This window comes from Micromys minutus (assembly GCF_963924665.1).
Source record: "Micromys minutus genome assembly, chromosome: 6".
In the NCBI taxonomy this organism is placed as follows: domain Eukaryota; kingdom Metazoa; phylum Chordata; class Mammalia; order Rodentia; family Muridae; genus Micromys; species Micromys minutus.
In genome coordinates this window covers 43197854-43215320 of record NC_137975.1, presented here as the reverse complement: position 1 = coordinate 43215320, position 17467 = coordinate 43197854, and the positions used below count along the sequence as shown (strand labels likewise).

The 17467-nt window shown below is 48.0% G+C and overlaps 1 protein-coding gene across 1 annotated transcript; it reads left to right on the top strand.

Annotated features, from left to right (window-relative positions):
• Nucleotides 1–14447: 14447 nt before the first annotated feature.
• PTF1A (pancreas associated transcription factor 1a) lies at nucleotides 14448–15765 on the top strand (the record flags this gene model as incomplete). The annotated part of the gene is made up of 2 exons (XM_080917883.1): nucleotides 14448–15222; nucleotides 15566–15765. 2 exons carry the CDS (start codon nucleotides 14448–14450, stop codon nucleotides 15763–15765), a joined length of 975 nt encoding a protein of 324 aa, XP_080774009.1.
• Nucleotides 15766–17467: the final 1702 nt, after the last annotated feature.

Here is a 17467-nt window from a genome sequence, read left to right as displayed (position 1 = left end):
AAGAACATGGAAATCGCCCGCGAGCGACCATATAATTTGATTTGCCAGGCAATCTGCAGAGCGATCACACATCATTTATAATGTTCATTGAGCATTTTGCCTAATTGTGTCTGTCTCTGAAAGAGCAGCGCACCCCCTCCCGACCACGAGCAGCACAAGTGGCGACATTCCCATGGAGCGGCCGCGCCGCAGCTTGCCGTATTCAGCACGGGCTGCTCGGGTGTGTGCTGCTGGCCCCGGCGACCGGGAGCCTGACACTAATAGCTCGCGGCTCAGGTACGTGCGGGCTTCTGCATTCAATTCACAACCGGCCACGCTTGCAGGTGTCGCCTTTTGAAACCGCCTTTCAGGCGGCCGCTGTTCACTTCTGACTGCGCCACGGGTTTTGTGGCAGCACAAGAATGGGGCTGATTATTCCCGTGCCCACATGCAGGCCCCCATACGCCCCCACCCCCCGGCCGACTTCGCCCTTTCCTGAGCCAAAAAGCCATTTAATTAGTTCTGGGACAGCAGAGAGCCCGTGTGGGCGACAAAGCCCGGCTCCCCAGGTAACCCTGGTTCCCCGCGGCCCCAGGAGGGGGCGCACGGCGCTAAAACACGGTCCTGGGCCGTTCACTGTTTCTTTCTGGTCGCCATGGTACCTCTGACTTCTGAGTAACTCTCCCTAGCCTTTAGTGGCTTTAGCCTACGCCTGCCTAGGTTTCCAAAGTGGCCAGATCTCGGATGCTGTGCCGCTTTTCCACCTGCCTTTCAAACCAGGACAGTCTAAGAGCTTGGTATGCCCTCTTACACTTTTGACTCTTCTAGACCACATTTCCGAGAGGAAATGGGACACTTTTTCCTCTCCTGCCTCTATGTATCATCCAACGCTTCCTGCACCAAGTCCTGGGCAGATGGGTTGCCAAAAGGCCGACTTTCAACCGTCACTAGTCATGTTCGCTTGGTTACTGTGGCTCAAGGGCCAGAGCTGCTCAAAACACAGTCACCAATTAATACAATGGACTAGGTGGCCTGCGTCCGCCACGGGTTCCTTGAATACTTGTGCGTAGGATACGGACTGCCCAGAGCGGGAATAGCGACCCACCCAGCCGCACACGGTCTTTGGCTATGTTTGAGTTCAGCACACCCAGGAGCGAGGGGACAGCGGAGGCACGGCACGGTCGGGCCAGATGCCTCTGATGTACCTTTGAGAAGGGGTGGGCGTTGGCCATCGGGCTAGGGTGAGGGTCCCTCTCTGCCCCGCCTGATTTCCGCGAGCATCTGAACGCCCCATTCGTTCCACTCACAGTACTCTGTGAACCGACGGCGGGAGGCCAGGAGGCCCAGCTCAGGGAGGGCCGGGTGGTCCCCACTCCCCACCCCCGCCCCGCAGGCCTCGCCCCAGCACATGTGTTATGATTCCCACGGACTAGCGCGCTCTGCGGCTGGAGGCCCGGGTGCCCGGGGCCCCGGAGACGTGCAGGACATAGAGGGGTTTGTACACACGGTGACCTCCGCTCTCTGACTCTGAAAGGCCCTGAAAGGAGCTCTTTATGGTACATTACCAGTCAAGGGCTCAGGTACCAGCGCCTTGTGTCGGGAGCCCGGGCGGCCGCCTCTGCTGCAGGTGTCTGCTGTACAGTACGCCCGCCGAGGGGGAGGGAGGGCCGCCCGCCTCGCCTCCGACTTGCGATTTGACTTCAGCATCTCTGAGGCCTTGGCTGCAAGCTGAGGCTTTCTGGGCCCAGAAGAGAAAGGGCGGAGTGGTGGCAGCAATGGGAAAGGCTTTTGCCTAGCTGAGATAAGAGCAGAGAGAGACCGAAGGCTAGACCCTTAGGCAGGAAGTTAGTTCTCTGTTGGGGGTCGGGTGGTACCTTTGACCTGGCTTAGACCCCCTGCCTGGACTAAACTTGAACTCTTTCTTATCTTTCTCTCTGTTGGAGGATGGGCCTCTGCCCTCCGCATCTTTGACAGCTGTTAAGTAGAAACTAAAGGAAGTACTGAACCACAGCAAAGGTTGTAGTGATGTAGGTCACTCCTGCCTCTCACTGACCTCGGAAGCCATGAACTCATTCCTTAGATTTGACTTATTTGAAGCAAACTTCAAAATGCTTTCTTCTCTCAGCAAGGGGATTGCAGCTGGCCTTTATTTCGTAGCTCACGCCCCCAAAGGTGATTCCATACTCAAAAATATCACAGACAAAACTGCCGCTGTGGAGGTTAGACATCTTAATAAAAGAACAACGTGTTTAACTGTTCAGGGCTAGTGTGGAAAAAGAAAAAGGAAGAAGCAGACATAAACTTCTAAAGATTCGAGAAGGTTCCATGCTGTGTTTGGTTTTATCTAGAGAAGCGCTTTTCCATTGCCATTTCTTTCCCGTGTTTTAGGGTTGTGCTTTTGACTGGACAGAACCAATTTTCTTAACACACTGCAAGTGGCCCCCTAGAGAAGCCGGTTGTGTATGTGGAAGGGTTGTTTGGGGGGAAGAATAAAGGGGATTGACTCTCTACAGGATGAAAGCAAAAGGGTGCTTAACCAGCCTCATCATTTCAGAACCGTTTGTCTCAGAAGTCCCTGAAGCAGCTGTTTCTCTTGACTGTGGCCCCAGCACACTGTGATCCACACTCTCACACTGACAATTCCTTCCACGTGAATGACTTCCATGTCCGGAAATCAGGCACAATTCGCAAACCGGATCCTTCCTAAAGACACAGAAGCAAGCCTGCTATTCATCTCCACACCAGGGGCACAACCTTCAGTCTCCTCTTCCTTCTCTTCTCCAAACTCAACGTTCCTGCATGAATGTGGCTTCAGCCTACCTGTGCACACAGCAGACCTCAGAAATGTATCACAGTTACCCCGACCTTCTGCTTCAGCTTCCTGATTGTCTCCATGGTGACACCATTGTGCCTCTGCCTGTTCCTCACACTGTAGCCCAGGTACGCTTCCCAGAAGGCAAGCTTGAGTATCCTGTAGTCCCACACGGGTGTTCTCTTTTTCCTGTTTTCTTTTGTTCTGCCACAACATTGAAGCTGGCACCCTAGCCCTCACCCATAGTAAGTAAGCATTTCCTGTTCCCTGATGACTTAGAAACATAAGCATGTGCTTCTTAGCGCTCCTGTGTTAATGGACCACAGACATCATGATGGATGCACAAGACTGAAAATTTTAAAAGGATGAGATAAATATATGGATGATGGACCTTGTATTTTTTTCCTTTAGTCTGACTGGAGTTTGTTTCCTCTAGAAATGACTGTTGAATATGATGCTGATTTTCATAACACAGCTCCTAAGCTTTTCCTTGCCATAGACTGAGGTCTTCCTCTTCTCTCTTTCTTTATCTTTAATAAAGTTGTCTGCTTTCGGTTTCATGGTAACCACTGCTTGTCTTTTCCACCTTTACCTCTACCTCTCCTCTCTGTTCCCTCTGGTCTGTAAACTCAATGGCAAAACGAAAACAAAAACACTGATCAGTTCATTGTTCTGTTATGGATGCTCATCACAAAATAGGCAGTATATGGTCGGTCTTTCTTTGTCAAATGCTGAACATATCTGCTCAAAGCCCTTGAGTTTCAAAGCCCCAATCTGAACTATAAGCATGACTTAATAAATAAGGTTTTCATTCTGTGTGACTGTGTGCTCAACTACAATTCTGGGTTTCTATTACTGAAGGAAGGAGAGGGTGGACATCAGGGAGAGTGCTCAGTTTCTGTCACACCTGTTACCCTTTCCCTTCCCAAGGCCTCAATAGACTCCACCCTGATTCTAATAGATCTCTGTGTCACAGTCCTCTTTGAACATTTAAGAACTTCATGCTGGCATCCATTGGAAGATGTCAAACTAGCACACACATGTACAAAACATTATACAATGACACAGGATTCAGAACGACATTTGCAACACCAGGTATGCCAGACCAGGAGATTCTGTGTGGCCATCACCGGATCTCAGTGGTTTAACACAACCACACTTTTCATATAGTCTGGGTCTCATGTGCTGTGAAGTTTGAGGTCTCCCTCAAAACTTCATCATAGTCATCTGAGGTCCCCAAACTGACAATTGTGTTTCTACAACCACCGCAGAAGAGGGACTTAAAGGAGGCCAGCTGTGTACTGGCTCCTTAGACATATTTCCTCACAAAGTGACATGCCAGTTCTATGTCTAAAATTAGTCTGAGTGAGTCATATAGCTGCACTTCATCTTCAGAGGTCAGGACATATTCTGCAATGGAAGAAGTCTTTCTGATGTACTGTCTTCCACAACCATGTGAAAACAGAAGTGTGTTGGGCCAATGTCTAGTCAACTTCTAGTAACTTTGTAAAGCATCTACAGAGTACCTCAAGCCAGTTCAGCTCCAGAAGGGAAAATGCTTCCTACTTACTGGAGATACCAGCAGCCAATGATACTTCTTCCATCTCTCAAGTCTTCTTAGTCTGGGGCAGGAAATCTAGAGCAAACAATACAAGTAGGCTTGTAGAGCAAGCCTTAGAGTATCTCACACCACACTCAAGAGTCTTTGTAGGTTTCTTGTTTCTTTGTAAGTTTTATAGTGTGTTTGTATTGGTTTTATAGTGTATTGTATTGATATGGGGGGAGAATGCTAGACTTCTGAGGAAAAAATTTCCAAGGGTTAAGAGCACGTGAGAATACAGAAAGCCCTCTTATTATTATTTTTTTCTTTCTTTTGAGACAAGGTCTTACAGTGTAGCCCAGTCTAGCTTCAAACTCAGGATCCTCCTCTCTGAGTCTCTTAAGAGTTGAGATTACTGGCATGGGTCACAGAAGTGTCTTTTCCTATGAGGTAATTCTGAGGAAATAAACTTTAAAATTTGATGAAGGATAAATAAAGCTGAGATTCAAGATACACAAGAGATCACCTGCCTCATAATCCCCCCTAACTTTCAGACAAATTTGGGAAATGTAAAAAATGCTATTATTTTAAAGTTCCAATCCATAACTTACCTTGCATCCTAATACAGGGCTGGGGCCAGGCCACTGGGCTGCTGTGTGACCTGCTACCTTATGGTGCAGCTGTTTCTGCTGCTGCCTCTTGCTGAGATCAATGGCCCCGAAGTAATTGGCCTTTGAAGAGGGCAAAAAGGACAATTTTGAGCACCGGGCATTCTTTGAGAACATGAGTCTTGGTGGGTTATCCATGTGGTCATCACCGGGCCACTGTGCTCTTGCAGTGGGGGTGTGTGTGGAGAGCATAAAAAGCTTATTGCAAAGTATTGAGCATGCCTTGGAGTGGCACCGTCCTGAAGATTGTTGGGTACTTTCTTCTAAACTGGGTGGAGGGAGGATCAACCGCTGGGTTTGACATTAATTTTCACTTTCCTAGTACCGCAGGCCTGCCCCTCTCCCCCCTGCTTGTTCATGTGTGAGTAGCTGGGGAGCGAACTCAGGGCCCACACATGCTGCAGAACCACACACCTAGGTAAGCACACCCACTGTGGGAAGCTTCCCATTGTTTACACCAGGACCCTATTTCTCACCAATATCCTTTACTGTACTGCACCCCAATTAATCAATCTTTTCCCTTAGCCTCTAAGAATGCATCTTAGAGAAGGAAACCGTACCATCTTCCTGTTTCCTCCTGTTTAACACAGTGTCTTGAACAGAGCTGATTCTCGAAATGCCTGCATACACATAAACCTATGTGCCTGGGAAGCTAGATAAACCTTAGAGCCCTGGGAGATGCCAGTTTTGGTTTTTGATGCAGTAATTTGTGATCGGGCTTATGGATTAGGCTAGGCCGCCTGTCCTGAAGAGCCCAGAGATCTGCCTGACTCTGCCCCACTGTGCCAGGCTTTTCTGTAGATCCTGGGAATCAAATTTAGGTCTTCACTTCTGTCTTAGAAGGCACTTTACCCCCTGAGACATTCCCCAACCCTCACAAATGTATTTTTTTAAAACATATGTTCGGTACACATGCACATTTTATAGTTTCATACATAAGGATGAAATAAGATCACATTAGCTTTAGAAGGTTCAGTGATCGGCTTTACAAAGAATGATTTCCATAGTGGAGAGAAAATTGTCTGTTAAGGTACAGAAAAATGATAAAATTTTTGTCCTTTTGTTATTCGTTTTCTTAAAATCTCCTTTTGTGTACCTTTAAAGTATACCCAGTGAGGGCCTCAGCAGTTAAGAGTGCTGGGTACTCTTCCAGAGGACTCAGGTTCAAGTCCCGGGAACTACATGGCAGCTTACAACTATCTGTAACTCCAGTTTAGGAGCTTCACTGCCCTGTTCGATCTTTGTGGGCACCAGACAAATATCTGCTGCACAGATATATATGCAGGCACACCACCCATACACTTAAAATAAACAAATAAATGAAAGAACACATCCCCAATGAATTAGCAGTTATGTATACACTATTTAAACACATAGATTTATAAGATTATGTATGTGAAAATGGCAATGACAGGGTGTGATAGTCCCAGTTAATTTTTATCTCTTTTTTCTCCTTTTTATTTTTTTGAGGAGGGAGGAATCATATCCAATATTTTAACCAGGAATACGGCAATACAACTTATAACTTAGTTTGTCTGCTTCTCTTGCAGCTAGATGTGGTCTTGTGCTAGCTCTGACACATTCCTGCTTGTAAACAGAATTCTACCTTGTGTACATCACCTTTAAATCATCCTAAGGTAATAAGCCAAAGAGCACCTAAGTGTTAATCACTCTTAACTTTAGATACTTGCTATTTTATCCAAACACAACAAAACTGCCGCTAACACAAAAATGGAGAGGCAACTAACCTATTTTTTTCTAGACATAATTTTGCTATGTAGCATAGGCTAGCTTCAATCTCTTAGTCCTCCTGCCTCAAGTGCTGTGATTAGAGGCATGTGCATCCATGCACAGTAGAAAACAATGAACTCTTAAGGTGATTCCCATGTATGAACATGGCTCAAGGTGAAACATCAGTGGGAAAGAACATTCTAGTTCTTTGAATCCATGTAGATTCGCTTCTTACTCACCCTTCTCTTTTTTCTAGGTCATGAGAATGGCTGAAAGGTGTGCTGTGTTCAGCATCCACAGTGGCTCAGGTTCAGGATGGTCAATGCTCATATGTGTCCATCCACTGGGAGTCCAGGAGGTGCCCTGGGTGGCCAATGGCTAGAGGAGCAATAGTTCCTGTCCGATCACTTCCCATACGGGACACATATCCATCATCCATTGACCACCTACCATTGGATAACAGTACCTTCTAGTACATGCCTGGCATGGATTCTGTGTTTTTTAGCTGTGAACCTCGTCTGTGAAGTAACAAAATAAAATGGCAGATTCTCATATCCACAAGAGTAGAGTTATAGAAGTGAAAATCCCTGAGTTATGACATACAAGGGACTTATTTCTTAGAAAGCTCGAGTGTAGGGTCAAAGAGCTGAGAATGTCCTCTGCTACCAAGCCTGAAGGTCAGAGGTCAATTTCCAGAATCCACATAGCAGATGTGAGACCCTGGTTTTGAAAGTTGTCGAATGACCTCCATTCGTTGACAACACAGCACACACATACACCGAAGCACACAAGTGAAAACTGTTATGGATATAGAGCTGTAAAAGGTCTGAAGAACAAGAGTCCTGACCCACGATGCCTGGAATAAGGTCAGACCATAGCCAGAACGCAAAGGTAGAAAGCATGGTGTCAACCGAGCTCACCTCGTAGATAAAGTGACTGATACCTTCTGTAATGAACTCCAGTCACCACAGATGCTATCTCATGACAATGATAAGATACAGGACAAGTAGTCCAGGAAGAAAATGTGTCACTTGCAGGCTGCAAAGCAGCAGAAAACAGGTGATTTTCATAAGCATTAATGATTTGAATATTACCTAAATTTAAGTATTTATTTATACATGTACATATTGTGGAGGTCAGAGGACAACTTATGGAAGACAATTCTCTCCTCCCATGTGGGTTCCAGAAATATAACTCTGGTTGTCAAGTTTATTGATAAGTGCCTTTACCTACTAAACTAACTCACTGACCCAATTTCCTTAAATTTCTAAAAAAAATTTTTAAATAAAGTTGTTTAAAATTTCTAAAAACATTATTAAATCCCTCTAAAGTTGGCCAATATTACAGACCCTGTCACTGGAGGGACTCAGGCTTTCCTAGAGACCCTTCAATGGCTTTATCAAATGCTCATTAGTCATATTTGAAGATGGCACAAGGTAATATGCAGATCCTCTAGGCTTTAGATAATGAGATCATAAGTCCTCATTTTAAAAATGTTACTTAAATTTTAAAAATTCTGTACATACATATTTTCACATTTAAAACTTGAATGGCACAGTAGAGTTTATATATGAAAATCTACGTGTCCAGTTATTAATTTCTTTCTTGATGTAATTAATGTCAGTAGTATATTGCATATCCATGCAGAGCCATTTGATACCAGCATGAATATACTTACACATTCAGTGTTCTGCACCCATCCCCCCTTTTTGCCTTGAAGGACTAAGGACCCTGTGACTTGAACCCAGAACTCTGTGAACAACAGGAAAACATTGTGGCACAAGCCAGTGCCAACCTTGTTGTCCTCTTTAAGTACAAGCTGGAATGTGTTAGTCCCTACTGCTTTTTTCACGTACGACATATCTCAGAAATCATCTCAGCTCCCTGTGTCTCATTCCCACTGAACATCCTGTCACACAGATATCTCATAACTCATTAGAAGCCTCGCCGATGAGGGCAACGTGAGTAAACACATGGCTTTGAGGGGAGGCAGGGAAGGAAAGCCAACTCTTGTTTCTATGTAATTTCTTCCTTCTCTTCCAGAAGTTTGGTAGAGAGGCTGAGGCAGAAAGAAATGTCTGCTCTTAATGACTAGTCATGTTTGCATTGCTAAAGTTCAAACGCCTTCCAGAGTGTCAGGCCTGAAGGACAGAGCCCCGAAGCTCTGCAGTTTGTCAAACAGACCTTGGCTTGACAGAAAATGCTTATTTGGATAATTATATCAGCATTTAGGTGTTTCCTCCTTTCAGGATTAATGTTTAACAGTGAGAAATGCAAGACAGGAAAGAAGGTTCTGTTTCATGGTAGCCTTGTCTTCCCTGCCCCAGTCCCAACTGAAAAAGGTTCGCTTTGCTTACCTTTTTTGAAATAATATATGTTTGTATACTTGGAAGAGTTCATACTTGTTATACAATGTATTTTAATTCTCTCTATTCCCAGCCCAACACTAATTCCTAACACATCTTCCTACATGTGTGTGTGTGTGTGTGTGTGTGTGTGTGTGTGTGTGTGTAACATACTCTGCCTGATTAGTGTTGTGCATATGGGCATGGGTGTGGGTTATCTACTGGAGCATAGGCAACCTACCCATAGCCACATTCCAAAGAAAAGTGACTCTTCTTCTCCCAGATGAGCAACCTCGGAGTAGGAAGTAGCTCATGGGAGACACAAACACACACGATGTGCTGAGACTTCCCCACTGTGCTGAAAATCTGTTCGACTCCTGGACCCACATGTCGGCTGTGCCACTTGGATTCAATTAGTTAGCCATTGAGAGACTTTCTATTTGGAAATAACATTCTAAGTTTTTAAACGAGGGGGTATAGAGACATCTCAGTGGGCAATACACTGTGTAAGAACATCAGGGCCAGAGTTCAGATGTCCATCATTCACGCCAGTGCCAGGTGGGGATGATAATCCCACAGAAAGCAGAGATAAAATCCCTAGAGCGAGGTGACTTGCTAGACTGGCCCGGTTGGTGAGCTCTCAGTTCAGGTGAGAGAACTTACTATAAAACATGCATATGCATATAATATGTATAATATTATATATATAATATATAATAGGCATATATGTATATATAGGCATAAAATAGGTATATGTGTGTGTGTGTGTGTGTGTGTGTGTGTATGCCTCAATATACAAGACAGAGAGTGATTAAGGAAGTCACCCGGTGTTGATCTGTGGCCTCCACCAGCATGTGCACATATGTGTATTTACATTGCATAGCCAGTGTGTGCCACTGACATGAGAAGACATGCAATTCGCATGTACCCGTGTATATCACATACACATACACATGCAAGAAAGCACGGTAACAAGCAACATAAGGAGCAGATGAGTTCATCTATGTGGAAGTTAAGTACAAAAGGAATGAAGAAAGGGCAGAACAGTATATGGAACATTCCTGTGGTGTGGAGCTGAGCTAGGCCTGTTGTTGGATTCTGATTCCTCTCCCTGGGCTCCTAGCCTTGGATGGAGGACCTGCTTTAATGTGGCCATCTGAAGAATTAAAGGGAACTCCCTTTGGCCTGAAGAATTATGAAGATGAGTGAGTATTTAAGTCCACTTAAGGTCTGTAAGCCAAACGATGAGCTCACGGCTATTGAAGAGTCAGGGCTTCTCAGAGACCAAGGCACAATCATCATGGCTTCTGAAGGCTAAAGAGATGCTCAAGAGATGACATCTGGAGTGATAAACAGAGTAAAGTAGGAGGAAGGCCTTGATGTTGTGAGAAGTTGGGGATGAAACTGGGGGATGCCTTTGTACACAGCAGGAGGCCCTGGCTCATCATTCCCCCAGCACCAACATAAATAGCTCAACATCACTGAGGCCTGTCCTGAGAGGAGGTTGCTACCTCAACAGGGTGAGACTTCTGGATAGAAACTCCCCCAATCCATGGAGTATGACACCAGTGGCCAGAATGTTGCTGTTTCCGAACTTGAGTTTACTTTAAGTGCATGGGGGGGGGGGGGAATGGCACCAGAGAGTGATGTTTTCCTCAGATGTCATCATAGGGTGATGGTTCACACAGTGGACACGGGAGTAGGTACTGATCATTTGAGCTTCTTTAAAGGAAGCCTGAACTGACAGCATTTTGAGTTAGCACAAACACTGCCCCTGAAGCAGTAAAGCAGTGTAGCAGTGTTGGTGTTTGTTCACACCAGCCAGTGGACTGGCTCTGACATCAACCTGTATTACAATAGGAACTCACCGAACCTCACTGGATCTTAGATGTCTTTCGCCATTAACTCTAATTCTATTTCAAATCCTAATTTAGGGGTAGAAAGATTTTTAAAAAGAAGATTGATGAGCCTACTGGATACAGGGTAAGGCCACCACATGCCTCCTTTTACCCTGACATGAGGTGGGCAAGGGGACATTTTTAACTAGGAGTTACTTGGGAAATATTCTAGGTACTGGAGGTGTACCGGGTCCTACCCACAGGCACTTGCTCAGAGGCACTAAGGATGGTGGGTGGAGAGGCTGGATCTGTTTTTCTGTCTAGTTTAGGTTGCTGGCATCCTGGACAGCACCAAGAATTTTCAGTGAGAAAGTAGGAAGGCCAGAGCGCCATCCCTTACTAGCATCTCTCACCAAACTTATGCCAGAGAGAGTCAGAGACCTGATTCCTAACCCTCCTGTCAGTGCTCCAAGACACTAAGAAATGACTGAAAACGCCTGATGGGAAACACATGAAGAATTCACATCCAAGACTCAGGGAGGGAAAGAGAACTGAGTGGGCTGAGGAAGAGAGCCAGCTCAGGTTCTGTGGCCTTTAGACTGTGAGGCTAAACACCCAAGAGATGAGTAGTCCCAGGAGGTTAAGAGGCCCTGTGGGAAGATATAAAGCAATCCTGAGGCATAACCAGGACTTGGAAGTATCTGCTGTCCTCCAGGGGGCTCAGAACGCTCCTTCCTTGTGAGATGGGGGTCCCTTTGAAGGGTTGGTGAACATTTCCCATTAAGACAGAGTAGATGAAAGCAAGTTTGAGTCCAAAGGAGAATAGTGAGACCAGCTTTTTCTTGCTATGTATTTTGACAGTAGGGGTGTATATATTTGCCCACTACCCAGAGGATTCTGGATTATGGAGAAAGGATTGGGATGAGAATAGGGGTGTCCCACCTGCCAGGACAAGGCTCAGTTCCAACCTTCTCAAGCAGCTTGTAGCTTTGAATGGCAGAGGGCAGCCATTCACACCGTTGTGACCTCTAGTGACCAAGAAAAAATTCTCTTTATTTCCAAAAATGTTGGTCTTCTTTTTATAAAAGAACAATCACATTTTATTTAAAGATGGTATGTGTGTGTGTGTGTGAGTGTGTGTGTGTGTGTGTGTGTGTGTGTGTGTGTGTGTACAAACCTTGTCTTGACCTCCTGACAAGACCACTCTGCAGTCAGACAGCAATTACATAGTAGGAAGAACAGGAGAGAGACAGGTGGGGGGAGGTTGGGGGGTTGGGGGTGAAGGTGGGGGGTTGGGGGGGAAGGCTGAGAGAACCCAAGTGAGTGTGAGTGCATTCTCTTCCAAGGCTCTCTGAGACAGAAAACCTCCACAGGCAGTGAGGTTTGTCAGCTTACTTGGCTGCCAAAGGTACGTTTCTGTAACTTTCCACAGACTCACCCAACACTAATCAGAATGGTTTTCCATAAGGAAGCAGATTTAATACAATCTCATCGAGCACAAAGATACTCGGGGACTCATTCTCAAACCTCTCAGCTCCCAGCATCAAGGAGCCAAGTACAATTTCTCAAGCATCACCTGACAGCTCCAGAGGAGACCTTCTGACTTCTCTGTGATGGATGGGGATCAGTATTTTGATAAGAGTCTGAAGTCTGGTTATATATTCTTGAAAGTCCTCGGGTTGAAATGTCTTGTTTTATTAAAATTAAGTAATAATGACAGGGAGAAGGTTTATTTCCGTACTCACCCTTGTTTTAGACAGGGTCAGCTCTGAACTCACAACCCTCACTCAGCCTCTGTAGTGCTGAGGTAATAGATGTAACACCGTGGCATGACACTGGGTGCTTTCCAGGGCAAGAAAGCTGGGTGCATGCCAGTAGCTGGCACCTACCGCTTTCCTCCCTGTGGGATCACAGAGACACCCGAGTTAAGAATTTTCCAAGGCAGCCTCTCTCCTCCATCACAAGGAACCTGACCACCTCTGTATCCCTTTATGGAGAATCGCCTGCTAAAAACCTAAGGTCAAAGCACCTTCTGAGAAATGGTGGTCTTGGGGGTAAAATGTCTGGAGGTGTCAAAATGTCAAGGCCTATTCGTCTCTGATCTACTATTATACACCCTTGCAATTTTGTTTAAATACAGTAAAATGACTGAACTGGGAGCCTGTTTAAGGCACTTTCCTGAGACTTGGAAGTGAAGGGAGACCTACTAAAGGAGGGCGCCTCTGTAGGACAACTGTCTGGAAGGAGAGTGAATGTCAGGCCCCGAACAGGTGGCAATCCGTTACTCTAGCAGAGTGGAATGGCCCCGACCTTGAACAAGCGTTTCTTTGTTACACTTCGGCCTGTGAGAAAGTGTGTCTTGGGGCTGGTTTTATGGTGTTTGAAAATAGGAAGTAAGGTCGAAAGGGCAGGGAAGGGGGGGAGAAATCACTCAAAGATGGTCCGGTGGCCAGTCAGAAAGGTGAAACCCGGCTTTGAAAAATCGTTTGTGTTGCCCTTTAACTACAATGGCACCTCCCAACCCCCACTCCTGACTGCTCTGTGGTGGACAATTCAATTGGCTCCTTTTGTAGCGGGTTTATTGCTCAGAACCCCTAGGGTCTGAATTTGCTTGTGGAAGAAACACACCCCACAGTGCTGCTCTGGAGCCTGCCCCCCCCCCACGTCTGGTTTCCCTTTGGGGGGATCGGAGAGGGCACAGAGAGACAGACCAACACCCGGTGACGCCCTTGGACATTCATCTACTCCGAGCTGCCTCTGGAAGTCTTAGGGAGTGGGACTAGGTCATGACCAACTTTGCACATCCTTCCAAACTTGCAAGAGTCCTTGAGTCTGATGATGGCGTGGAAACCCCAAACCCAATACAGGTTAGAGCACCGGTTGTGCGCCCCTGGTACGAAGAAGAAGAGAAATGTTTCCAAGCGGTCTCTGAGTGCCGCCACCCTTGGCTGGGACTCCACTCCCGCACACCTAAGCCCTCCGGTGATATTCCAGCCTAGAGGAGGAAACTCAGAGCTGCTCTTCCGCTGCGCAGCGCTGCGGACCGCACCGGACGGGCGTGGCTGTAGGTTATCCCTGGTAGCTGAACGCTGGGTAGGTTCCGGAGTTGGAGCCGGAGCCGGAGCCGGAGGAGTTGTACCTCGTTATGCCGCACTTGCTGGGAACAGAGGACAGTGTCTATGCCGCTGCCTATCCTGCGGGTCCCCTCCCCACCCGCGCCCCGCGCTCTGATTGGCTGGCGCGCGAGGTCCCTGGCACGCGCCTGTGGATGTAGTTATAAGAATCCTCGCGTGCCGGCCCTCAGCTCCAGCAATCGGGTCCCAGCCCTCCCCAGTGCATCCCCAGCGTCAGCCAGAACCAGCAGCCGCGCGCACTCCAGGGAGGCCCCGGGGCGGGGACCCGCGGTGCCTCGCCTTCTCCAGAGTCAACCACACGAGGGAGGGGCTGCGGGACCCAGCCGAACTGCCACGGATCACTCACAAAGCGTCTCCCCGAGCAGCCCACCAGTCCCTGAGGGCCTCAGCGGTGGACAGCATGGACGCCGTGCTGCTGGAACACTTCCCCGGGGGCCTGGACACCTTCCCGTCCGCTTACTTCGATGAGGAAGATTTCTTCACGGATCAGTCTTCTCGGGACCCTCTGGAGGACGGCGACGAGCTCCTGGGGGACGAGCAGGCGGAGGTAGAGTTCCTCAGTCACCAGCTGCACGAATACTGCTACCGAGACGGGGCGTGCCTGCTGCTGCAACCCGCGCCCTCGGCCGCCCCGCACGCGCTCGCCCCGCCGCCTTTGGGGGATCATGGCGAGCCCGAAGACAGCGGCAGCTATTGCTGCGATGCAGGGGCGCCTCTCGGCGCCTTCCCCTACTCTCCCGGCTCCCCGCCCTCATGCCTCGCCTACCCTTGCGCTGCGGTGCTGTCCCCTGGTGCGCGGCTCCGTGGTTTGAACGGGGCGGCAGCCGCGGCGGCGGCGAGGCGGCGGCGACGCGTGCGCTCCGAGGCAGAACTGCAGCAGCTGCGACAAGCGGCCAACGTGCGAGAGCGGCGCCGCATGCAGTCTATCAACGACGCCTTCGAGGGGCTGCGTTCGCACATCCCCACACTGCCCTACGAAAAGCGTCTCTCCAAGGTAGACACGCTGCGCTTGGCCATAGGCTACATTAACTTCCTCAGTGAGCTGGTGCAAGCCGACCTGCCACTGCGCGGGAGTGGCTCAGGTGGTTGCGGGGGCCCAGGTGGCAGCCGGCACCTCGGAGGGGACAGCCCGGGTAACCAGGCCCAGAAGGTCATCATCTGCCATCGAGGCACTCGTAAGTGTGTCTGTACCTCAGCTTCGCAGCTCAGGGAACGGGGATAGAAATAGAATCTTGGGCGTTCTAATTAATCAGTTAGGCGCAGGGACTGACTGAAGAGGATGGCCCATGTGGGACCATAGGAACCAGGAGTGTGACCTTTCTGTTGTCTGATATTTGACGGAGGACAAGCGTCCTCACCAGGCACATGCTTTATTGGGTTCCAGGGACAGGACGCTGAGAGTCTCAGGGGTGAACTAAAGGGATGTCTCGATTGTCTTAGAAGGGACGCTAAAGGACCTTGGGTAAGTTTTGGGAATATGGCTGGATATTCACAACGTTTTCTTCGTTTCTCTTCCAGGCTCACCCTCCCCCAGTGACCCGGATTATGGCCTCCCTCCTCTTGCAGGGCACTCTCTTTCCTGGACTGATGAAAAACAGCTCAAAGAACAAAATATTATCCGTACAGCTAAAGTGTGGACCCCAGAGGACCCCAGAAAACTCAACAGCAAATCTTTCGACAACATTGAGAATGAACCACCCTTTGAGTTTGTGTCCTGAGAAAGTTCACATCGGGTCGGGTCGACTGTGTCTTTTGTGCATATTGTACGTGTAAATACCTATAATGTAAATGTAATTTAAAGATCACATTTTTTCTAATGGCAATCAACTGTTTGTTATTTATCTATTTATTATTCTGTTGAGTTAATGGAAATAGACTGTCTTTTTAAAATATATAATTTATATAATTTATCGTGATATTCTATAATATAATTTTCCCCAGCACCCTTGGCAGAACTCCGAGCTGGAAGAACTCTGTCCAAGAAACTCTGCGCTTATTTAATGTCAGAATTGGTTTGTTTCTGAGTGTTGTTAATAAATGCTATTCACAAGTGTTTCTATAACCTGTTTGCTTAGTAGATCATAAGAGTAACTGTATCTTTCAAAAGAATTAACTTACTTAAAAGCGGCAAAAAGCACAGACTCAAATCTAAACCATCTAAGAACAAACTACATTTCATTTAGGTGTGAGTAGGATCCCTCCCCACAGCTTTCTGACAGTCCCTAGTCTGTCTCCCTGGCTCTAGATAGTAACAACCTGCTTGTATTTGTACCCCAATGGAACACTCCAGGGGACAACTAGGTCCTGGGTTACTTATTATTCCCATTTTCCAGAGAGGAAAATCTGAGGCTTAGGGACAATGTTTGACATACCCCAAGTGACAGCCACAGTGTCAAAAATGAAAACTCAGTGCCAGAGGGGACAGAGGTTAGATTCCTGTCTCGACAAGGCTTTTCTGCGCACTGGCCGGGAGGAAGAACTGCTTTAAGGGAAGCTGTGTGCCGCATCCCTTCTGCACTTATGCGTGCAAGTAGAATTTCACTTGAACAGGGCTGGGTTCGTTGACCTTGCTAAAGTTAGGGGACCACGCATAACCTTCGGAAGTTTTAGGTAAGAAAAGGAAGAGCTCTACCCTTACCTATTTCTAAAACTGGCTTTGGCAAGTAACCCTCCTCTGCCTACAACAGTTGGGTGGCCAGCCTGAGGAGGAGGGAGCAGGGTCGCCCTCTAGCGAACTGAGAGAGAAGCTCTGGAGAAGTCTGGACCCTCAGCCAGAAAGCCATCGAAGCCAGCGCTGGGCTTGTCCCTTCCCCCCTTCCCTCCCCCCCCACCCCCTGACGGTGGACTCCAAGGCCCTCCGGACGCCCTCGCCTGCCAGTCAGTGGTGTGTGGGCTCACGGTGGCGAGTGTAGGGGAGGCGTGTGGGGGTGGGGCAGGAGCTGCTCACTTTGGCTTAGAACCTAAGACTCCAAGCCTAGTCAAGGTGAACTGCTTCTTGGAGCAAGCCAAGCCTGGAGAGTCAAGGTAGGGTCCCCCATATTCCCACTGCCCCTCCCACTCCCACCCTCCCTCCCCACCCTGGCCTGGAGGGAGGACAACGTACAGACAGCATGCTAATCGCTTTAACCTAGTTTCAGACCCACCGAGGGGTTCCCCCGCGTGCGCCGCGGGTGCCATGGACTTCATCCAAGAGTAATTAAAGCGAGGCTAGGAGCTGGACCGACCCGCAGAGCAGCCTGGCCAGACACGCTGAGATTCTGGGTCGCGGCGCTCCCAGGAGGCCTTGAGCCCTGCCTGGATCCTCTACTTCTCCAGCTTTCTTCTCTCCTTCTGCCTCCTCTCCCCTTAAAAGTTGGTTTTACATGGGGGAATGTCTGAGAAGAAGAAAAAAAAAATAATTCGATTTTGTCTTGTATTATG